This window comes from Ixodes scapularis, unplaced genomic scaffold (genome assembly GCF_016920785.2).
Source record: "Ixodes scapularis isolate PalLabHiFi unplaced genomic scaffold, ASM1692078v2 PGA_scaffold0__279_contigs__length_252992795, whole genome shotgun sequence".
In the NCBI taxonomy this organism is placed as follows: Eukaryota; Metazoa; Arthropoda; class Arachnida; order Ixodida; family Ixodidae; genus Ixodes; species Ixodes scapularis.
In genome coordinates, this window is record NW_024609835.1 from 218,871,860 (window position 1) to 218,895,916 (window position 24,057).

The window sequence follows — 24,057 nt, forward strand, 5'->3', positions numbered from 1 at the left end:
GATTTATTTGCGGGATGCCTAAAAGGCACCTAAATAAAGCCTGATAACTAGGGCTGGGCGTCGATTAAAAATTTTAACCCGATTAATCACCACCCTTTAATCGATTAATTAATGGATTAATCGGTTGCGTCGATTTTTATAATAATATATTAGAAAGAATGCAACAACTCGTCTTGCCTTTGAACATTGAAGACTTATTTTACTCTCTGTTACACGGCGCAAAGGACATTTAGAATTGTGGATACATATATAGTTCAACGATTCAAAGGCTCACATATTTTTGCTCCAGCTCCAAAGACAGTGTTTTCTGTGTTTTGGCGGATGGTCCTTGCTGCAGCGGCGTACATGGGTGCTTCGCTCGTAGGTGATACTGAAGCGAACTTACGCTTACACTGTACGAAAACGGCATTTTTGACTTCCTTCGAGTTAAAAACTTCACTCTGGAGTTTACGTTAAGCCCAAACTTTCCAGCAAAAACTTGTCCATTTTTACGGGCCGAATACTGGAACAAGTAGCCATGGTGTCAATGGCGTTGTTAGCTTCCCAGCTTGTTTTTCTGCTTGTTTGTCTTGCCTGGGCAGGGTGTGTAAGAGATCCTCAACACGTGAAGTTTCGCAGTTGCGCGGGGATCAATTGCGTTCCCAGCTTGTGCGTCTGGCCTCGGCAGAACTGTAATGTATATCCTCGAGCACATGACGCTTTGCGAGCGCGAAAATTGAACCTTGCTCATAGCACCTGGCTGGGACCGGAACACCGCTTGGGACGGGAGGCACTCACTTGATCGAATGACGTTTTAGCGAACGCTCACATTTCATCGAATGACACTTTAGCAAATAGTCGGACGCCGCTAAGCGGCGTTTTCAAGTAGGCCAAGTGGGTTAAAATGTTTGTAATGAGCTGCCGCAGACTGTCGCCGCGAAGCGGCGTAAGCGCAGCGCGGCGGATGGGTTAACACGCGCCCCTGTTATTCGCTAAAACGTCGATTTGCTCAAATTTCGCTGTTTGCTAAAACGTCTTTCGCTCATGTGATATGGACCCGTTCAAGCAGGTCGTCCAGGATAGAGCCATGTGTGCGTCCGGTCGACTTCTTTTTGAGTACCGATTAAAAAAAACGATTAACCGGTTAAAAAGTTTGATCACGCTTAAAGCCTTAATTGATTAATCGGAAGGTTAATCGATCAATTGCCCAGCCCTACTGATAACCCTATTTAATATATTTATACCCCTTATTGCACATGTCACACATACACCTACCAGAGAAAGAAAAAAAAATGTGAAGATTAGACATGTGCAAGTGGAGATATGGCGGCCATAAAATAGTAAAGGGTGTAAATAGTTCACTCAGAAATAATATCAAAGAACATCCACAGACTCATTTTACTTTGTTTCCAAGAGAATATTTCAAGATGAGAGAGATTAAGAAAAACCTTCAATATAATATGATAAGTGCCTGCCAATCTTCAAAAAACACAATTTCAAATTTTTTTTTTTGTTGTTTTAGCATATTTTTGTTTTAAAGAGCAGTGTCTCCCCTTAACTCGGTGAATGACGGAGAATTCCAACCTCTCGACGGTCCGGACACCGTTGTCTTGGGGGAGCCAGTCTTTCCTCCTGGTTGTTGGCGGTTTGATGCAAACGGCATCGTCGCTGCGCCTCTGCTTTACGTCGCCTTGTACGTTGTGCAAACTGGGAAACGAAACCCTGTGCCTATGACCCAGTGCATTATGAGAGGGGTGCGCATCAACAGTGGCGCATCGTTGGAAGCTTGTGAGAAAACTCTTTTCCCTTACGTAAGGGTGAAAGTGGATGTGACGAGCAAACAGACGGAGCATATAGCATGGCAAGAACGCACCACGGCCTCACATTACCAGTGCAGTCTTGGCCAAACCACAATGGCCCATAACAGAGACAGCTGCAAGCACCAAGGCAATAAATGCTGCAGAAAAAGGGGGACTTGTAAAAAGATAGCAAGTTGTGGAAATACCTGTTCGATAAAAGGTAATTTTTCTATAAATCTTGTCGTTCCAACGTAAATATAAATGTGTCAAAAACCTGGTATCATCGACAAAACTTTAATCATACGGAGTTTTAGTGGCGCCATCTATTCAAGGTATACAAAACCTTCACCTTATTTATGCATGCTGTCATAAAAACATGTCAATGCATGTTGCTGTATCAGGCGCTGTGATCTCGTTTCACGTAAATGTGAATGCCTCGCACTTCGTATACTGTTGCAACGAAGCTGTAGCAGGTACCGTAAAAACAACAGCTCCGGTATCAACCGCAGATTCTCGCGCAAATCTCCAAAGAATAGACAATTTTCACGAGGGCTCCACCATCTTGAATGTCGTCACTTCCAGTATGGGTGAAAACATTGTTTTGCCGTCGCCATGCCAATAGAAGATATTTAGGATATAAGCGTAACTGTCACAGATTCTCATTTGCCACCCCTATATTTTTTTACTATTCACAGGTTGAAATGTTTTATTAGTTTTTTGTCACCCATACCGGATATGCGTATTAGGTGGCTGGGGACGAGAGTGCACAAGAAAGGTTTATACACACACGAATCTGCGGTGAACAGCTGATTGGAAGTGATGTCTTGAAATTCTTACCCCTTAGTCATTTGTCTCCTAAATGGCACGCACACGCAGGGGAGTGAGTTTGTCGCACATGTAGAGAAAACACGAGAGGAATAACTTGGCTGTTTTTACCACCTAGGATGTTTTAGGAGTAGGCGTCCTCTGTGTAGCCGATTACAAATACAAAAGCAGCCCGTTTCCTTCAAATGAGGAAGACTTCTTCAAATTGGCATCCTTTCCTAACACGGCTTTGGAATGTATGCAGCAGTTTATGCTTGAACTTCTCACACAAACACAGAGCACCAGAAGAGGGAAGTTAACGGTAAATGACCAAAACACAACGGTCCATGTGATGGAAACCACGAGACGCAGCCATTTCTCCGAGCTTGCTTGCCTTGGTGCCGAATGTCGAAGACTTGCAAAAGTATGAAGGCTCGGCAAGCATGAATTTACCTAAAAAGTCCCTGGAAATGTAGTCTCAATCCAGGCGTTATCTCACAACAGTCGTTTGTAATACCATTCGTGAACCCACACAAAAACTATGTGTTTCACAGAGTATCTAAGGGTACCGTAGCCAGTCGCACAGAGCGGACTGGGCGGGCTGAGACACAAGCTCCGCTACGCGGCAGTGAATGGCACCGCGTCACTTTTTCTCGGAGCCTGTCAACTTAGCCGATCCTGTAATGTTGTTTGCCGCGCCCATCATTAGGCCTAAAGGGGGCGGTGATCCGTAGAGAGTGCCGTGTTCGTGGCACAAAGGACCTAACTGTGGTGTCCCCACCTTGCCTCCAAGGACAAAGGCAGTCGAGTAAATGGCCTTTTTCTGGCGCTTGCACACTCACGGGTGAGTCGGCTGCTGCTTTGGCTAATTTGGTCACCCCGGCCTAAAACTTGCCTCCGCTTCGTGCTGTCAGGAGGGGGGTGGACAACAACTTCCTAGTTTCAGCTGTCCAGCCGCTGACCATCGATTTCAACCTTCATACCCTGCCGGCGCTCAACTTCAACGATGCGAGTCGGCGACCAGCGTGGCTACAACAGTCGGACCTCACCGTTGCAACCAAAGAAGCCAAGGTCCGTAACCTTTCGTACTGCACGGGTCCTGGAGCCGGCGTCGTCCCCTCGTCCTTCATGACGAATGTAAAAGCTTACCGCTCGTACGGCGCCGGCGCGGTGCGGTTCTCAAGCTCCTTGGTACACCCCGTCGACGAAACTTATGAGTCGAGCCGCTTCCATAAGCTTGCACGGACAGCCGGAGAGATTGGGGACGCATTCTTCGCTGCACCATAAAATCTTGCGAAGAAGTGCAACTCTGTCATCCGCGGTGGAAGACCGCCTCATAAAAGACGCGTTCGTCGTCAGTCCGCTCGACCCACGGCCGTCAGACCGGCTCCGCAGAAACTCGAAGCCCACGCTCATAGACTTGCCCTTGCAGGCTCGCCGGCACAAGGACGTTGAAAACAAGAAATATGCCACCCTTTTTTCCCCACAATGCGTGAAGAAGTAAAAGTGATGACCGTAGCACATTCGAACAATGCTGGCAGAATGGTGTAGCCTCGTACCTAAGAACATAGGTAGGATGCGGTTAACATGCATTGCCATCACGGTCGGCGTCATGGATGCCACCTTCGCCTGCCACGAGCACTGCGTGATCGGTAAAGTCAGTGGGTGAGGTGAGACTCGGGATGTGCGTGTCAATGTTCTTCATAAGCGCGAGGTCGACATCAAAGTTGCTGGTTACGACGAGCGCTGCGTCATCGTCGCATAGAGCACGGAATCTGCGAAGCACAAAACTGGTGAAACGTCTGTTGCAGGTCGGCCACGTCGAAGGTATTCGCCCGCAGAGATCGTGGAAGCCAGCCGTTATCTTCGCATTCGGTCCTAAGACAAGTACGGCCTCAGTGCAGCGTCGTCATTAGGAAAAGTCTGCAGCGGCGACAACGTGAACGAAGGCAAAGGTTTTTCTCGTGTTGTCGAGTGGAGAAGTGAGGGTGTGATTTTGACGTACGGCGACGAGCAAAAAGGGGACGCATAATCTTCCCTCTTCGTGGATTGCAAACCACGGTGTGCGCAGCCGATGGGAACTCCCGACTTCTCTCCTTGTGCCACTAGGGGAGACGAGGTGTTTTTCGTCTCTTCTGCGACAACGGACAGCAATTGATACCGACACCGAAATCCTTGAAAAGTGTCACCAATAAAGCCATTGCTTTCAGAAGCCGAGCGGCGGTTTCACGGCCCTTCGCGCTCGACGTTGACGTTGCGTCAAACAAATGAGCCAAGACAGCGGCCACCGAGAGGGTTTGAGAGCTTCTCGAAACTGAAGGAGTCAACACTGCCAGCCTTAAGCCGGAACGGAGACACTGGGCGACTTCGCCTGTGACGCTTTGCACCAATAATTCGACTGCCCTGCTAGGAAGGTGGCGTGCAACCACTGCCGCCAGAAAGTACATTTTGCGCCTGCGTGTTGCTCCTAGGCCATTTGGTGGAATCGTCGCAAGCGCACGGCCAGTTCGTCATAGTGCACGTGCAAGGCTGCCCCCTCCGGTTCAAGGTAAACTCCGATGCAGACGTTTTCTTCGTCCCTCGTTCTTTTCCGGATGCCAACCTCGCCGGACACTCCTCTGCCGGGCTACGTGGCAATAGCCGCACTCGGGGTCGCCCAGTTCGTCGATTCTGTGACTGACGCCGACCCGCAAAAGACCATCTCGGCGTCGTCTCCGACGGCGGCTTCGCCCTTTGCGTGTCTGGGCACGATGCTGGAAGAATATCGCATCCGAATCGAACCCAGAGCTTCGTCCTCGCCGGGTGTGCCGAAAAGGATCCCCGTCCCTTTTTGTGGAGTGGTGAGGCATGAACTCAATGAAATGGAGAGAGAAGGCGTTGTCCGTGACGTTGAGGCACCGACGGCATGGTGTGTTGGCCTGACCGTGGTTCCTAAAGCAACGGGGTGTGCTGTCGATTGTGCGTCAATTTAACCAACCTCAACTGGGTGGGTCTAAAGGATAAGCACTTCGTGCTGACCGTCGACCCGGTGCTCGAACTGCCGAGAAGCGTTACAGCCTCGAAAACTGGATGCAGCGTCTGGGTTTCATCGGGTGTGCCTTTTCGAAAGCTGCCAGGAGCGTGCAACGTCTATTACTCCTTTCGGGCACTGCTGTAACGGTTGCCTTTGGGTTGACGTTGGCTCCTGAGGCACTCTAGTACCATAGGTCACTACGAGTCCTCGAGGGGATCGAAGGATGCATGAACATGGTCGACGACACTTTTGTTTTCAGCAAAGGTCGGTCGGAGCACAGCTGCAGACTGCAAGTTGTCCTGCGGAGACTCGGTCCAGCTGGCGTTACCTCGAATGCCTCCAAGTGGTGCTTCGGAGCGTCCTAAGAGTTGTGGTCGCCGCAGAAGCCATCGCTTCCGATCCTGACGAGACAATAATAATTATGATCTTTTTTTTCGACCTAAGAGGGTCAAGGTGTGCTAGAAAGGCCAGAGGACCGTACCAGTTGGCCAAGTACGCCGAAATAAAGAATTTCAGTGATGCAAGTGCTGGGGGGACAAATTGGTATTGAAAGACGTTTCAGTGGATATGCTGATATTGGCCGGCATTTCACAGAAATTATATTTACTCGTTATGGAGCGTGAACATGAAAAGGAGAGAGAGGCTTTATGTCAACTGAAGTTGTTTCGCTATGCCTCACATTTCTACTGATCTTTTAATACCCGTTGTAAATGAAGTTTACTCTAGCCTTGTTCCGAAAAAGAAAGCTGCGTTTTCTTTTGTGTCCTCTCTACTCATTTTCATTCATTTACTTACTACAAAAGGTAATAAGATATATGATCCAGTATCAAAGAGGAACCCTTAATCATTTTCACATGTAAACTGATTTAGCGGTGCAAGCACATTTCCATTTTCAAGTGACGTGCTAACAGATGTTGGCATCTGCTCCAAAAGTGTCACTGGCTGCTCCAGACCAATAGTTTGCCTGCTACAAAACCTGCTAGGCAAGGTCCAACTGATTTTCATCACTCAAAATCAATTAAAAAAAAAGATATAAGGCTATTGACAAGTATGCTGTAATGTTTGGTGACTATGAACAAAGATGAAGTGCGGTACGGCGACTGTATACCAAAATTATGTGCGGCTTAGCGGCTATGCGCAGAGATGCTGCGCGGCTGGGCGACAGATCGTCCTTGTGCCCTCTGGGTCACTAGGCCTGTGGTCTCTTGTGAAGTGTGGAAGGGAACGCCACAGCTGGACTGTGCATGAAAGGAATGATATCCGGTGGTGTAGGGTGCGTGCCAGGATAGGGGACATGTCGCTGTTCCGTGCACGGTAGATCTGGGAGGCCAACGGACGGAAATCACCGGCAGGATGAAGCGTTGTCAAGAGGAACTGGAGGGGTGCCGTGTCATGCCGCAAGGATGGGCTGCCAGCAGACTGAGCAGAGTAGCTGTGGAATTCGCATATCTGTAGGAACGAGTGGGGCAATGAACTTTGCAGACCTCTACGTAGGCTCCGTGTCTCTGGACACTGCAATCTTGTCAGACGAGTTTCCTGGTGAGGGAACCAGATTGGTGTCCAGTGCCCGAGCTGTGATTGCATGAGCGTGGTGTACGATATACGCAGAACGCCTGCTCCGGCACCACGTGTGGTACCTTGTGAGAAAGATGGCATACGACGTGTACGAGCTACAATCGAATTCATGTGCACATCAAACTTGAGCTGTTGGTCCTCCGTTACTTCCAGGATGTTCATTTGAGGCACCTCTTTAGTGGCTGGTTGACTATTTGCAGACAGTGCTGATCGTTGTGTTTGCAATGGCTGGTGGTGATCTGCGTGGTGACGCACTTTAAGAGGTTAAGAGGCTGTTACGTTTCTCCGGGAGAATCGACGAATCCGGAGACCAACGTTTATTTGGCAGCGTTTATTGTTCGGCAGCCGGAACCAAAAGAGCACAAAGCTTGCCGGCGATGCCGCTTATATCGGCAGCAAGCACCAGAGGTACGCCCCCCTGACTCAGCAGTTCTGCTGCGGCCGCGACAGCGATAAGCGATAACATCGCATCGTAACAACTCCTCCCCCTTTTAGGGCGAAACCGCATAAAACAATTTTCCCGCCACTCTCCAGGTTTCAAGCACGTCCTTGGGAATGTTCGACAGACAAACGAACGGCGTAATCCTAGTGCTGCTTGCGCAGAACTTCACAGTCGTTGCTCGAAGAAACCTTCACAGCGTATACAGGTTCAGCTTGCGCTGATCCGAAGGGCGGGAAGTCCTGGAGACGCAGGGCCCAACACCGTCTGCGAAACTGGCCGGAAGCGTCGACGCGCGGCCCAACACCGTCACTGCAGTTTTCAGTGTCCTTGACTGGTCGGAAGCGTCGACTGTGCGGTCCGAGAGGAGCAGGAAGGAGCGGTGATGGCGATCCTTGCGACCATGAGCCAAAATCGCCAGCGGCCCAGGAGTAGCAGCGGCTGTCACGTGCCGTCGGTGCCAGGACGTCGGGATGACAACAGAGGTCCGTCGTGCTTCTGAGGGGAATGAGAAGGGCCAACAACAACCAAGCACCACAGAAACTGCGGAGGCACCCGAAACGCCCTTTCCACTCACCGAGAGCACGAATTATTCAAAAGAAATAGGTTACAAAATATGCCCCAAACGCAGCCAGAATTTTTTGAAAATATCGTTCCCGATCTTTCGGGAATAGACAGCTAATGAATGAAATTGAATGGAACTATTTACAAATGTGCAGATGAGACAAAAGAAACAGAAAATCGCACTGTGCGCCGGTTAGAGCGCTCGGCTCAGACAATCTGCGTTCGCATGAAGCTTTCCTTTTTTATGTCGAACCAAGAAAGAATATTCCTGGAGGGTCAAGCTCCAGCGTAACAAGCGACCGTTTTTGGGGGACAGCTGCTGAAGCCATGTGAGCGGTCTATGATCTGTAATTAAAATAAACTCCGAACCATAGAGATAGCAGCGAAGCTTTTCTACAGCCCATACGAGACAAGCGCATTCTTTTTCGATGGTACTGTAGGCTTGCTCCCTTGAAGTTAGCTTCCTGCTGGCAAACAAAACGGGGTGCTCTTCCCCTTCATTTTCTTGGCTTAGAACGACGCCGAGTCCTTTTTCGCTGGCGTCGCACTGCACTAAGAAGGGTCTTGTGTAGTCAGGGCTGACTAATACGGGCTGAGTCGCCAAGGCTAACTTAAGAGCCTCAAACGCCTCTATCTTGCGATCGTCCCATTTGATCTTAGTGGGCTCAGTTTTCTTGAGCGCATCCGTCAGGGGACTCGCCTTTTCAGAGAACTGGGGAATGTACTGGTGGTAGTAATTCACCAGTCCGATAAAGGACATCAAATCTTTTTTTGTTTGTGGCAAGGGAAACTCTTTAATGGCCTGAACCTTGAGTTCTTGTGGACGTCTCATTCCTTGACCGACTACGTGTCCGAGATACGATACTTCGCCTCGGCCAAACTTACACTTTTTCGCCTTGACTGTAAGTCCTGCGTCTTGCAGGCGCGAGAACACCTGTTCTAGGTGCTGAACGTGCTCTCTCCACGTGTCCGAAAATATAGCGACGTCGTCTAGGTACGGTAACGCAAAAGACTCGGTTCCGACCAGTACCAGATTCATCAGTCTCGAAAACGCATAGGGTGCGTTTTTCAGTCCAAAGCTCAGGACAAGCGGCTTAAAAACACCAAACGGGGTCATGAAGGCGGCAAGGTTACTGGCGTTCGCGGTAAGTGGCACTTGCCAGTAACCTCTAACGAGGTCGATGGTTGAGATGAACTTGGCTTTGCTTACTTTCTCAAGGCAAGTTTCGATATTAGGGATTGGGTAGACTTTTGTTACCGTTACCGCGTTTAACTTTCGGTAGTCCACACAGGGACGAGGTTCTTTTCCTGGAGTCTCTACCAGAATCATAGGAGACACGAAGTCGCTCTCGCACCGCTCAATCAACCCTAGCTCTAGCATTTGATCTACGGACTCCTTTAATAGCTTTTCTTGGCGGGGGGAAAAGCGATAGGCCTTACACTGAATATTTGACCGAGTCCTCACTTCGATGTCATGTTCGACTAGACTCGTTCTTCCGGGAATAGTTGAAAACAATTTTTGGTATTTGCCAATTAATGCCGTAAGATCCGAAAACTGGTTTTGGGTGAGCGTCTTATCGACTGCGGCCTCTACGACTTCGGCGATTGTCAGGATCCCGTCGGTTTTTCCCAGCTCAGGAATTCGTGTAGGAACTTCCTCTGGTTGGTTTAGTGCAATGCTGACTACTTGCACCCTTTCCACGTACGGCTTCATAAGGTTGCAATGGTATATGCGGACCTCTTTTCTGCGACCTGGCAGTTTTACCACGTAATTTGTCTCTGATAGCCTCTGCTGGACCGTTGCTGGTCCTTCCCATTGCAATTCCAACTTATGAGCCTTAGAAGACCTCAAAAGTAGGACTTTGTCACCCACCTTAAACGTTCGGAGGCGGCTGTTTTTGTCATAGTAGGTTTTACCTCGCGACTGCGCTTTTCCCAGGTTAGCCTCAACTAGCTCACGCGTTTTGTGGAGACGGTTTAGTAAGGAAAGCACATACTCCACCACTGTTGGGTTCTCGGCTTCACCCTCCCAGCCCTCGCGCAGCAACCGCAAAGGTGAACGCAAATTGCGTCCATAGACCAGTTCCGCTGGCGTGAAACCAGTTGACTCGTGAGCAACGGTTCGCAACGCGAAAAGCATAGCGGGCAATGCCAAGTCCCACTCTTTTTTCTGTTCGTGACAAAGGGCCCTGAGAATGCGCTTCATTACCGAGTGCGCTCTCTCTACGCTGTTACTTTGCGGGTGGCTTACAGAACTGTGAACAATCTTAATGCCACACCTCTCGAAAAAGCTGGTTGTTAGAGCACTGGTAAAAACACTACCCAGATCACATTGAATTTCACTAGGAAACCCGATCCGAGAAAAGACCGAGAGCAAGTTATCTACTACTTCGACCGATGTCTGCTCTTTCATTGGAACGGCTTCTGGGAACTTGCTGGCTGGGCATAATATCGTTAGAAGGTACCTAAAACCCGTCTTAGTTGTAGGTAGGGGTCCTACGACGTCTATCACTAGCCTTTTGAAAGGTTCCGTGATTATGGGCACTAGTGTCAGAGGCGCCTTTCGGCGCTCGTTTGGTCGTCCTGTTCTTTGGCAGGTGTCGCAAGAACGGACGAATTGCTCAGCCTCCTTAAAGCAGCCCGGCCAATAATATTCTGCCAAAAGCCTGCACTTGGTCTTTGTGATTCCTAGGTGTCCCGACCACCCTTCTCCGTGAGCAAGCTCGAGTAATGCAATTCTATACTTGGATGGAACGACAATCTGATCTACCTCGTTCCCCGATTTGTCCTTGAAACTACGGTAAAGAATGCCGTTGCTCATAAAGAAGGAGATGTTCGGCTTGATATCTTTTCCCACGCTATCACGACACTTTGAAAGACTCGGGTCGGATGACTGTTCGGCGATAAGCGTAAGCTTATCTACACCGGCTAGCGCACGAAAATTGCTGCTCTCCGGCGAAACCAGCGTGGTCATGTCAGCTCCTTCGTTCGGCTCTTTATCGGGCCCGCTGCTGGTTTTACCAGTCGACGCGCGCGCTTCCGTCTGAAGTGTTTCCGGCACTGCACTAGTTGTCATTGAGCGCGTGACGACTAGAACAGGATTCATGTCAAGCGGTATACCCGACTCGCCCAATTGCCTTGCAGTTCTGTTTGACAGTATGTACGGACAGTTTGGAAGCACTCCGTCAGAAACAGCTGCTTCCGTTTCCACTACTCCGAAAGGTCCGTTTAGTTTTACCTTAGCGACGGGCAGACTAACTGCCCGATTTTCCAAGGCCTGACGGATCCACACACAGTCGCCTGTAAAATGTTCTTGCTCCACTAGCGAAGAGTGTACCAGATCATACGTGGCGCCGGTATCTCGTAAACCTTTGCAGAATTTACCATTTACTTTCATGTCGTACAGATACGGCCTGAGTAAGTCCTCCGCTTCTCCCAGACACAAGTTAACGGGAGCAACTTTAGGGACGCGGCAACCAGAAGCGACATGACCAGGCTGTTTACACCTGTAGCACACTATTGGTTTACGCTCCTCGAACGCCTTCATTTTACGTTTGTTTTCGTCTGAATCAGACACTCCCTTTGTCGGTACTTCACTCTCTTTGCCCTTTTCGGCGCCTTTCTTCACGAACGTGCGAGGTCCGCATCGTTCGTAGAAACGGTTTGAGCTACGGTTTTCTTCAACAACTTTCTTCCCGTGCCTAGAGCAGTACTCATCCGCGTAATCTGCAGCTTTTTGCACCGTTTCTACTTCCGGTCTATCCTGAATCCACTCCTTTAGACCTGTCGGAATACAGGAGAGAAACTGCTCTAGTGCTATCTGCTCCAGCACCTTTTCACGATCCTCGTAAGAGTTGACACCACGGAGCCAACTTTCCAGAAAGCCTTTAAGCTTATAAGCGAACTCCGCGTAACTTTCGTCCGGTCCTTTCCTTGTCTCTCGAAATTTCTGTCGAAAAGCTTCAGGCGACAACCTGAACTTCCTAAGCAGGCATGACTTTACGGACGCGTAGTCATCGGCTGCTGTAGGATCTAGTCGGGCCAAAACGTCGGCCACCTCCGCTGGCAGTAAACTCAAGAGCCTTTGAGGCCAGCTCGACTCTACAAGACCCATCTTAACGCAAACCCGTTCGAAATTTACTAAATAGAGACCCATGTCTCCGCCGACGCGAAAAGGTTGCAAAAGGGCTCGCATGTCAAACTTTTTCGAGCTGTTATCCACCACAATGGCCTCACCAGCGTCAAAGTTACGTTGAAGCATTTCTAGCTCAAGTTTTTCTCGAGCAACGCGAAGCCCTTCTTGAGCCGCGTGAAGTTCCGCTTCCCTTTGTCTCTTCTGCACCTCGCTCCAACACTCGGAAATTTCGTCGGCGCCCGCGCCACAATCTTCAATGGCCTTGATAATCTCGGGCTTTCTCATGGCCTTGACCACTTTAACACCCAGCTCTTCCGCTAAGAGCATTAAATCGGGCTTCACAATCGCCGCGAGATTTATCGGATCCATGTTCAGAAATTTCCAAAAAAGTTTGGCTACTTTTGCCCAGCGCCCGTATCAACCGTTTGGCGACACCACAGAACTAACTGCCTTAAACACTTAAGCTGCTCGGTGAACGGAAAGGAAGCCTCAGGCACTCACCGACAGCACCCATGGAACCCGGCGTCGTCGATCCATCCCACCGCTGCCACCAGCTGTTACGTTTCTCCGGGAGAATCGACGAATCCGGAGACCGACGTTTATTTGGCAGCGTTTATTGTTCGGCAGCCGGAACCAAAAGAGCACAAAGCTTGCCGGCGATGCCGCTTATATCGGCAGCAAGCACCAGAGGTACGCCCCCCTGACTCAGCAGTTCTGCTGCGGCCGCGACAGCGATAAGCGATAACATCGCATCGTAACAAGGCAGCTGATTGTAGACGGGCCGTGTAGTAATTAGGCCAATGTCTTTTTAAAGTTGGTTAAAGTTGTCGGCATAAAGGAGGGAAAGAGACCTGAAATTAGTGGTGACATCATAATGAATATGTTGAACAGCAGTTGTCCTAAGACAGAGCCTTGGAGATACCAGAGGCGACCAACCTGGGAGGGGATCGACAACTATGAAAGAGAACTTGATGCTGGTTAGAAGTTAGGAAGTCTGTGAGACACCAGAGCAGATTTCCTTCGATGCCATAGTAACTAATACCCCTGTCAGACGGCAGCTAAAATGGCATTTACGCCAAATGACATTCAGGTTTTCAAATGACATTCATGATGGGACCTGCCAGACGACAACTAAAATGACATTTAAGTGATGTCTATTACAATTGCGATCGCAAATTCGTCTCGTGCACATAGAACACGTTTTCGTCAATAAACAATTTTAACACGGCAAAACACTTGTTTTTGTGTGTGTTGTCTGCTGGGACAAGAAAATATAACAAAAAAATGAGACAGAAAGTTGCGCTCACTAGTTTCTGACGAAAAAATAAAGCGAAGCGTGGGGCGAAATCCATTAGCCAACCTAACGTCGTCATAAGCCGATCCGTAAGCCGAGCCTCCCGCGCTCCGCCACTACAGCTGACAGCTTGTTCGCACAGTTCTTTCGTTAATTTCGGTAGTGCTTGCTTGCTCTGGCTGTCCCTCACGCTCGATCTTCGGCTGCCGTGTTCACTCCTACGTCTGCGAGGGATCTTGGATGCCGTATTGCGCTTCCGCCGTCACTATCACGGCGGTATGGATTGATCTTGGTTCGAGCGTCTCCGGCTGTTGAGAAGGCCGTCCATCATCGTCGTAGACGCATTCCGCGAGCTTCGGTTTGAAGACAGGCTACCGTACCTACTAACGTACTGCGTCTTCAAGCAGGCGTTTGGCTGATGTCGGCGACGTGATCAGGCACCTTGTGAATGTGTGTCGGTGTTACATAGAGTGCTTGGTTCGCCAGGTGACTTGCGTGCACCTAACCACCCCAGTAACAAAGTGAGTCGGCGCTGCAAAGCTATACTCTCCTGCGGAGGACAGAACCATCGCCAACTTGCTCGTCGTGAGGCAAACCACTGCCAAGTGATCGCACCCCTCCGACGCGACTGGCCGAAGATCTTGAGCGCCGCCGCGACCGCTGAACGGTTAAACACACACGGGATAACCGAACTGCACCTGGGGGGCTATGTTGCGCTTTTTGCACTCCCAGGAGACTAGGGAGAGGGAAGTGACGTCAACGACACAGCAAACGCAGATTGGGTGTTCATTTCGTTTTCTTCTGTCAACATCCAATCTGCATTTGCTGTGTCGTTGACGTCACTTCCCTCTTCCAAGTCTCCTGGGAGTGCAAAAAGCGCAACATAGCACCCCTGGACTCCCTCAGGTCATAGGGAATCGCTGTAGGAATGCCACCTGGGACATCAAGTTTCAGCACCAGCGGCTACCAAAGCGCAATAAATATAGTAAGTACCCTTTTTTGCGAAAACCAAGAAAAAAAAGAAATAATGTTTGAACTAGTAGAAATAATATCCCTACATGTTTTTTTAGCTCTTAGAAAATGCAGGCAATCTTGTTTCAAACTCACAAAATTAAAAAGATAAAAAACAATTCACTTGTCTTCCTTTTACTGAATGTCACTCAAAACTAACTGATATAGCTCCTGTCAGCATTCTAAAGTTATTCGTTAACTCGTTTTAATGTGAATAAAACAACTGGATTGATCATCTTCCCAATTGTGCATCTTTGATGAGGTGAAAATAACTGAATAACTGTTTCTGAATACGAGACAAGGGTGCCAGCTTCTAGCACTGTAAATACTATGTTTAGAAGCTATAGAATGTTTGCCATTCTGTGAAGTTTCCAAGAAATATTCCAAGCTAGCTGTGTGGTGAAATTTTGACTGCTCTGCTTCCCCATTGAATCTACAATTTTGAGAATAATATGTCTAAGGTGTAAGATATTTTATGCCTAGAGGACTGATGCATCTGTTGCAATGTTTCTATCCAACTACAGTGATTCCTCTGGCTCTCCTAGACCACTGCTACCAGTCCCAGTATCTCAATGTTGGGATGCTGAGGCAGTTTCGTGACCATCTTCCGGAGGTTGGCACTGGCTAGCACTCGGGAAGCAGTGACGCCCCAGGCACATATGGCCACAGTCAATGGGACCGCCGTGTCCCCACGGATCCTGTGTAACCACGTGTTCCTGATAGCATCCAACATGCTCGAACCTTGCCCAACCCAGGACATCATCTTGCAGGGAACGGCACGTCGATCAGTCAATTCCGTACATGCGACGACCCTCCCAGACTTCTCAGCATCACTCCCAACTTCTTGTAGTGATGGATAAATTTCAGCCTACTACTGACTTGGAGAATTAGAGTGGATACAGGGGCTATGGTTTCATTTACTTCATGTGCAAGTGAAGCTGAAGCTATGAGCATGAGCATGTTGCCCTGAACGATGCTAACACTACATGACCGAGCATGCTTGGTAGCGATATTGAAAGCCTGGATCTTGCACTTAAAATGAAACGAAATCTTGCGTCGTGAGTGTTGTGTGTGCATCTGGCATCATCGGCGAGTTGGCAGAAGTCAAGCCAAGGCGAGTCAAGCTGGTTTTACCGAACCGTTTGTCATTCTGGGGACTCGTCGTAAACCACGTGTCTCTTGTCTAACTCCTCTTTTCTGCACGGCCAAGTCGGCCGCCTGAATAAAGCTTTGGGCAACAACGAGAATGAAGAAATTCAAACTCCGAGGCACGCAACCACACTTTTTTGAGCAACGACAGCTTCGTGGCAACTTGGCAACGACGAGAGCATATGGCGAAAAAAGACGAGCCTAACGTTGTCATCAAAGGGCGGCTGAGACATCTCGAAGAGTTCGACCCAAAAAGATTGAAACATGGCCCCTGTACCAGGAGCGACTAAACGTTTTCTTCATTATACTCAACATCGTCGAGGAGTCCCCAATATGCGCAGTCCCGTGTAGCGTTTGTGGACCGACAATCTACTCCGTCGTATGCTCGTTGTGTGTGCCAGTGGACTCCCTATGCGGACATTGTGTTGGAGCTCACCGTCCACTTCACACCGTGCCTGTCAGCGATTGTTCAGTGCTTTGCGTTTCATAAGTGCAGCCAACAGCCTGGAGAAAGCATCTCGAATTTCGTCCCCGCCCCACGCCGCTTCTCCGAACACTGCAACTTTGGTGAGACCTTGTCAGCCGTGCTATGGGACCGTCTGGTGTGTGGTGTCCTGGACAAAAGGGTGCAGCGTCGTCCGCTGGGCAAACCAGTGCTGGAGCTCAAAAAGGCGTTTGAGGCTGCAGATCCTTTGCCTTTGTAGGATTTGCAGCAACGACATTGATTTCCGTCAACAGCCTAAAGGGGCACTCAAGTGGATTCTGAGATCGTCTATTTATTGGCATAACTCAATCTATGGGCTTTAAGCATTCTAAAAAACCCAAGATAGCATTCAAGGGCAGCCGATTTTCATAGTAAAAATCCAATTAAAGATTGTGGCACGCCACCTTTTCTGTGCCGTAGCGCAGAACACCAGGGGGTGCCACCGGACGGGAAGGCAGCATGGGAGGGCATGCGACAGCCAGTCACAAGTGACGGCTTCACGGCGGACTGATTTTTCAAAGGCGCACATGTTTGAAAATTTAGTGTGCCGGGAAGCCATTATTCGTAATTGGCTGTCATGTGCCCTCCCCTGTTGCCTTCCCGTCCGATGGCACCCTCTGGCGTTCTGCGCCACAGCGCAGAAAAGAGGGCATGCCGCAATTTTTAATAGAATTTTAAATAGCGAGATTGACCGCCCTTGTATGTAATTTTGGGTTTCTTAGGATGCTTAGAGTCCATAGATTGAGTTATGACATAAAATAGACGATCTCAGAATCCACCTGAGTGCCCCTTTAAGACGATGACCGCCTTCTTTATTGAAAGTAGATACCCACTCAGCGTTCTGCGCAGTGCGAGCAGTCGCGTCTCTAACATTTCGCGCCACAACGCTCCATTTCCCCAACCAAGATCTAAACCACCATGCAACACCCTCATCATCACGTTCCATCCCTCCATACCCAGGCTCAGCAGACTAATCATCGAGACCACTTTCCACCTGGTAGACTCTACAGTTATTTCTAAAGCACCTGCCCTAACTTCCTATCGAAGCCCAACTTACGATCCCTTCCAGTATGCAGCAACCATTCCGAAACCCCCTCATCTTTACGTTCCATCCCTCCGTACCCAGGCTCGGCAAACTAATCAAGGAAACCACTTCCCACCTCAAAGACTCTACAGTTATTTCTAAAGCACCCGCCCTAACTTCCTATCGAAGCCCAACTTACGATCCCTTCCAGTATGCAGCAACCATTCCGAAACCCCCTCATCTTTACATTCCATCCCTCCGTACCCAGGCTCGGCAAACTAATCATGGAAACCACTTCCCACCTCAAAGACTCTACAGTTATTTCTAAAGCACCCGCCCTAACTTCCTATCGACAGCCCAACTTACGATCCCTTCCAGTATGCAGCAACCATTCCGAAACCCCCTCATCTTTACGTTCCATCCCTCCGTACCCAGGCTCGGCAAACTAATCATGGAAACCACTTCCCACCTCAAAGACTCTACAGTTATTTCTAAAGCACCCGCCCTAACTTCCTATCGACAGCCCAAGTTATGATCCCTTCCAGTATGCAGCAACCAGACCACAAAGCCTCAGACTTTGCTCCCTGGTACCACGCCGTGCGGCACTCCGACATGTCTTGCGTGCAAACACACCGGCCCTCCTTACAACCTGCCAATGAGAATTCCTCCGGCCCTTCAAAAGTGTCACAAATATTAGATAATGCTGCTCTCCAGCTAGTGAAGGCACATCTAAGATATCATAATGACCACTGTGCCCAGTTACGCCAAACGCTCACCGTCGCTACGACTCCTCAAGTCCCTCGACTCATCTTTCAATTCACACTCATGCAAACTTGTTGACAAAATTCTGGAAGTCAACTCATATCTCTATGCCGATGGTCTCACCTGTAAATCAAGGAAACTATACACTCTCTTGCCCCGAAAAGGTGAGGCTTCCGTCCAACGCATTGATGATGTCGCCATACGAGACGATTTACCCCTCACTGCCCCTGAACACGTTATCTTATCGAAGGGCCCGTCCTTCGTTCCTGCACTTCAAAGCCGACCTTACCCTTTTTTGTTTTTACATGTGGACAGCAAACAATTCTTCTGATGCCTACTTTTAGATGCCCACTTCACCCAGCATCCGTCTAACTTTAATTGCACCATGTTCGACACCATTAACCCAAAGACTACTATCCGGACCCTGCTTCCCGCCAAACACCCTGAAACTGACAGTTCAATCAAAGCATGTCGTAGCATTCTTGCCAACTCCTCTAGCAAACTAATCTCTAAATACCGCAACGCAACCCCACAAGAAGTTACTGCTCTAAACTCCCTTCGAAACCGCACTAACCTCGTAACCAAGCCAGCCAATAAGGGTGGAAACGTGGTGGTCTGCACTCTGTAACGCCTACCCCTCCCTCAAGTTTACCTCACTGATATCGAAATGCGCTGTCAACTTCCTAGACTTAAAAGTCACTAGTGACGGTCACAGGTTCCACACCTTTGTGCACTATAAACCCACTGACAGCCATAGCTACCTTCTTTACTCCTTGATCCATCCTAGATCCCAAATCAACTCTATTCCATTCTCACAATTCCTTCGCCTCCATAAGATTTGCAGCGACGAAATCAATTTTCGTCTTTAAGACGATGACCGCCTTCTTTACTGAACGTAGTTACCCACTCGACCTTCTGCGCAATGCGAGCAGTTGCTTCTCCAACATTTCGTGGCACTGCTACTGCGACTCGCATCTTCCGAGTGCTCTAGTGGGGCATGTCGGGCTGCTTCAACGAGCCGAAACAGCTTCTATGGCTATGTGGCCTTTTCCTTTTCACACTTGTCAGCTCAGCTGCATATTACTGTGCAGCTGTGCAGCCCTTATACCACTGCTTCGTCGGGCTGTTCTGATACTTGTGGCATCATCACTGACATCGCCACTAGTCTCAGGTATCTTGGCGTCAATACCAGTGACAGCCTTGATGCTGGCTATTGGACTGTCATCGTCAGCCTCACACAATTATTTTATTGCTGCTTTTCTAGAAGGTACCTCACCCAGGTTGCTTTCTGCGATACTTTTACACTGCACGTCTGAAAACAAGTGAGGAGAATGTCACAAAAGTGGCCATGACTGCAAGAAACTGCCACTTATTTAGAGACAGTGATCCCGGGAACTTGTAGATTCCTTTGTAATGTAGCCAGCTCACTACTTTGCCTACTTCTATGGTGGCCCCCAGCAGCAATGTTTTCTGGAACACGTAAATATCTCAAGTAGCAACTGTGCAGCAACTGTACTCAATGTATATATGCAATGCATTATTAAACAATTTGTAGGATGTTTTGGAATAAAATTGTGCACGTATCATGTAAACACACGTAACATATTTCGCTTTGAAAACAGTATGGGATTATCCAACATCAAAGAAAGCTAGAAATAGAAACATTGAGAGACTGACTTCACGCAGCATTTCTTTTTGGAGGATGTCAATGGGAATGCAAAAGCCGGTCAAAAGTCAGGGTGACGAATACCTACACTACGTTTATTAGAACAGGGCATTTACAAGATTTATACCACTTAAAGAAAAGCAAACTCTTTTTGTCGTATTGCATTCTTCCCAGAATCTCTACTTCGCGGCAGCCAAGTAAAGATTCAGTCAACTTCGCAAGCTGTTGCCAGAGCAACAAACGCGAAATTTAAAGCGCTGCTAGGCGAAGTCAGCTAGTATGAACCACGACCAAGCCGGCCGTGCAATGAACTCCTTCGAGGTACGCAGTACTCGTTCGAGGTACGCAGTGCTGCGACGACCCACATACACAAAACGAATACAAGGCGGCCGTCCGCTCCGATAATTGTTTTGCGTGCTCCTGTTGGCTATGCCCACCGTTAAAGTTATATCTTACCCAAAAATGTTCCTTGAGGTTTCGGTATTGTGATGGAGCGCGACGTATATCTCGAGGAAACGGAGGGCTTCTCAAATCGCCCGTAGGCCGGTGCAGAACCCGCCGTTCCGCTTCTGCTACCGAAGACTATTCGAGGTGCTCGTCTCACATAGTTTGAGTACCGACGTCTCGCGGGACAGGTCGCCTTTTTTTGTCGGCAGGCGCTCCTTCCGATATCGTAAAAACGCGTAAATGAGGAGCGCATCGCAAGTGGAACCAACGAACCGAGAGCCGACCGAGGCGAGCACACGACAAGTTCAGCGGTTTAGAGCCATTAGGCCTACTGGGTAACTGGAGTCGTGAGTAGGTTAAACAATTAGGAACGTAAAGTGCGTGCGAAATACGCGTTAAAGAAATTATTTTCGTAATTAAAATGATGTAAAAATTGTTTCCGTAATATATGCCTTCTTTTTTTAAAACAATCCCGTAATATGTGTCGAGCGCTGCCATCGAGAGTACGCTTTGCGAGCCGTAAATGAGTTTGGGGAACTCTGTTTACCCGAAATGGCATTTAGGTTAAATGCCATTTGAGTTGCCGTGTGGCAATGCCTAAATGACATTTACACTGAATGTCATTTGGTGTAAATGCCATTTTAGCTGCCGTCTGACAGGGGTATAAGGTTGTCAACCAGCAGTGCATGGCTAACATTGTCAAAAGCTTGACAAAAATCGGTAGAATGAGTTTGCAGGGGGCTTTACTGTCAAGATGCTCGCTTAGGGTATGGATCGTGAAAGTGAGCGCAGAGTCGCAGCCACGCCCCAGCCTGAATTTATATCGATGAGGGGAAATGAGGTTGTGCTATACTGCAAGTGCTTGGAGAGCTGCTTGGAAAGAGCTCGCTCTATTGTGTGACAGACGACAGAAGTAGTTCAGATTGGCGATAGCCAGACACATTGCCAGAGTGGGCCCCATGCACCATTGAAGGGAGGAGTGACGTACGCTAGTTTCCAGGAGACGGGATGGCAGCTGAACATAAGAGGGGGGATCGGTGTCCGAGTGGTCTAGCGCACACCAGCTCGGAGCACGGGGAGCGAAAGCTCGTGCTGCAGAACCCAGGGATCCTGGGTTCAAGCCCCACCCCTGCCCGTTTCGATCTGGATGAGCATCGTACCGGCGTGCGGTCGTGTATCACTACTGCGTGGTGCACATTAAAGACCCCAGGCTAGCAGTTGTACCGCACTGGCTAAATTTCTCATCTATAGCTGGGAGACTCGTCGCCCCTGTGAGGCAGACCAAGTTCTAGGCTGTATAAACATACACACAACCCAATTTTTTTTTTTTTTTTTTTTTGAACATGAAAAATAGGTTGAACATCTTTGCAAGAACTGGGGTGATTTGGAACGCTGATGCCTTGAGCACACCCATCTCTGTTATCACGAGTATGCAGCCTCCGACAGATGTGCAAGGGGTGCGGCACCTGTCGGGCATGTTGAGGCATATCGGACGTTTCCTGCCCAGCCTGTGAACTGTCATGGCGCCGATCCAGCTTCTGTTGAGAAAGGACGCAATCTGGACCTGGGGGCTTCTCAGGCTGCCGCCTTCGACTCCCTGAAGCGGATGGCGAGCAGGGTTTCCGATTGGCCACAGGTTTGAGACTTCAATGTGCGTGACGCTGCCCAGCAATGGAGCCAGCAGTCTGATTTCAACACCTGTCATGCTGCACAGGCTCTTTAACCGCTCCGAGAGGGGGAGAAAGTCTGTACTCGGTGACAGGGCAAGAACGAAGCGGAAGCTCCTCCCACCTCTCCCCACTTCGCAACGCAGAGCACTATCCCCTCCGAGCCCTATCTCCTTGCTCTCGGAACTAAATTATGATGATCCGACATCACCTTACAACTAGCTCGTGCCATTTTCATCAACAAAATTGACCACAGAAGCCCTCAAATTGCGAGACTTCAAATGTTTCCCAGGAGGTGCGCCGCATGAATAAGGCTCTTCATTTTTTACGCATTTGATTATAAAAAAAAAAAAAAAAAAATTGTGGGAAAACAAAACAAAAACAAACTGCGGTGCAATTTAATAATAATGATATTGAAAGAAACCTGGAAATTCAGTCGTTATAACCTAATATTGTCGTACCTGAACTAGAAACTGATCATTTCCAGTCTAGAAACTCTAGAAACTGATTGTTACAAGCAGTACATAGTTATACATGGTATCGTTATAACTGGATTGGACTGTATACAGAAACTAAAACTAGTGTTTCTAACCTAACCACCAGATAGATGCATTGCCAACATGCGCAAACTGCCCAGACTTTGACGGTACACAAGCAGAGAACATGACAACCAAAGCCGAAGCCAAAACAAGCCTTACCGATGTGCAGTTGTGGATGTTCAGAGCTTCTTTGACAGGTCATCGCTGTCAGAACTGAAATTCAATAATCTAACATCACCTCCCGACTCACTTGTGCTATTATCAGCAACAAGATCAACCGCAGACTCCCTCAAATTGCAGTACAGTCGCCGACCGATTTTTTAGACTTTGCAGGGGCCGAAAAAATGTCCGAACAACGGTGCAGTCCGAAAATTCGTCATTTTAGAAAGTTTGCCTTTATTATGTTTAGGCGTGCTTAAAAAAGTTGTGAATAGTGCCTTGCTCCAGGTTATGCCTCCGCTTGCATTCGGCACTTTCTGTTAGCTTGAGAATCCCTGCCTTTTCTAACGCTGTGGTCAAGTAGTTTCCGCACTTCTTAGCAACACTTTGTGGCAGCAGAAGAGCAGATGGTGCCGTGACGTCCAGGCCAGCGTAGTCCAAAAACATGGTTCACCGAGACAAGGTGAGGGGTGCAACTTCACGATTCCAGAATGGAGAATCCTCATACAATGCCCGAAAGGGCGCTTTGAGGTAAATTAAATAAAAAAAAAAAAAAAAGTAAAATGGCAGCAATGATGATGATAATGACGCGCAGCTAGAGAAGAAAAAAAGCCGTAGCATGGCTTCACCTAGGAGTAGGACCAAGCCAATTCATGTGGAGCCATCATAGAATCTATAATGGCGGCTTCTCGGTGGTTTCCCGCTGATTTCTCTCGACAATTTTGTCCGAAAAATCGAACTTTTATTCTTCATGCTGTCTCAAACATTGATCGCGAATATGCACTATTTCTGTTTGGTAGGTCACGGTCCTTCCTTTAGGTCCCAAATATTGAACAAGCCCAGTTATCGGCGTTTGAAAGATTGGTCGGCGGCTGTACTTCAAACGCTTCCGAGGAGGCGCGCCACACGATGAAGATACCATGTTCGCGGCACAAAGCGTTCTTCGTCGGCTGCGTGTTTGGTTATAATAAACCGCTCTCTCGTGGGAAAAAAGAACTCTACAGAAACTGCAACTGAGTGTCTTTCTAGCCGCCAGGTGCTGTATCTTGTCCAGAAACGTATCGGAGGCTTTGCAACGAGGCTTGCAAATCGTCGATCAGCGTTGATGGATTTTGACGGCATGGTACGGAAAGCTTCTGTTGAAGCACAGATTTGTCAGAGGAAAAGCTACTCTATGATTGAAACCACAAAAAAGGTGTGAAGCAATTTGAAAAAGTATAATAATGTGGTAGCGTTTATTGCTTTCGTGTGTGCAGTCGTCTTTCGTTCTAAGGTCATGGTTTGGCTTGAACTGGGCTGGACTAAGCACGGTGTGGTTCCCGCCGTGCTCTTTCATTCGGTTTGTTTGCTCGTTGCATCCATTTTCCCCCTTGCGTAAGAGGGAACGAGTCTTCTCGTACGCTTGCAAGGACGCGTCGCGGGAGGAGAGGAAGGGATAGAGCGGCCGTGACACAACGTAAGCGACAACGTAAAACCGAGGGACAGCGACGACGCCATTCGTGCGATCGAGGGAAGCCTTGGGGACTGCATACGGGAGATCAGACTGG

The 24,057-nt window shown here is 48.7% G+C and overlaps 2 protein-coding genes across 2 annotated transcripts in view; one reads left to right on the plus strand and one right to left on the minus strand.

The window, feature by feature from the left end:
* LOC115331001 (serine-rich adhesin for platelets) overlaps nt 1-24,057 on the plus strand; it is a 75,613-nt gene that overhangs the window by 43,072 nt on the left and 8,484 nt on the right. The window lies entirely within an intron of this gene.
* LOC115324321 lies at nt 7,448-13,062 on the minus strand. The gene has a single exon (XM_029984852.3). The coding sequence runs from the start codon at nt 12,675-12,677 to the stop codon at nt 8,367-8,369; it is 4,311 nt and encodes a 1,436-aa protein (XP_029840712.2). The 5' UTR covers nt 12,678-13,062; the 3' UTR covers nt 7,448-8,366.

Excerpts from the sequence above, each read along its gene's own strand:
- LOC115324321 (XM_029984852.3), bottom strand. The coding sequence starts at position 12,677 with ATGGATCCGATAAATCTCGCGGCGATTGTGAAGCCCGATTTAATGCTC.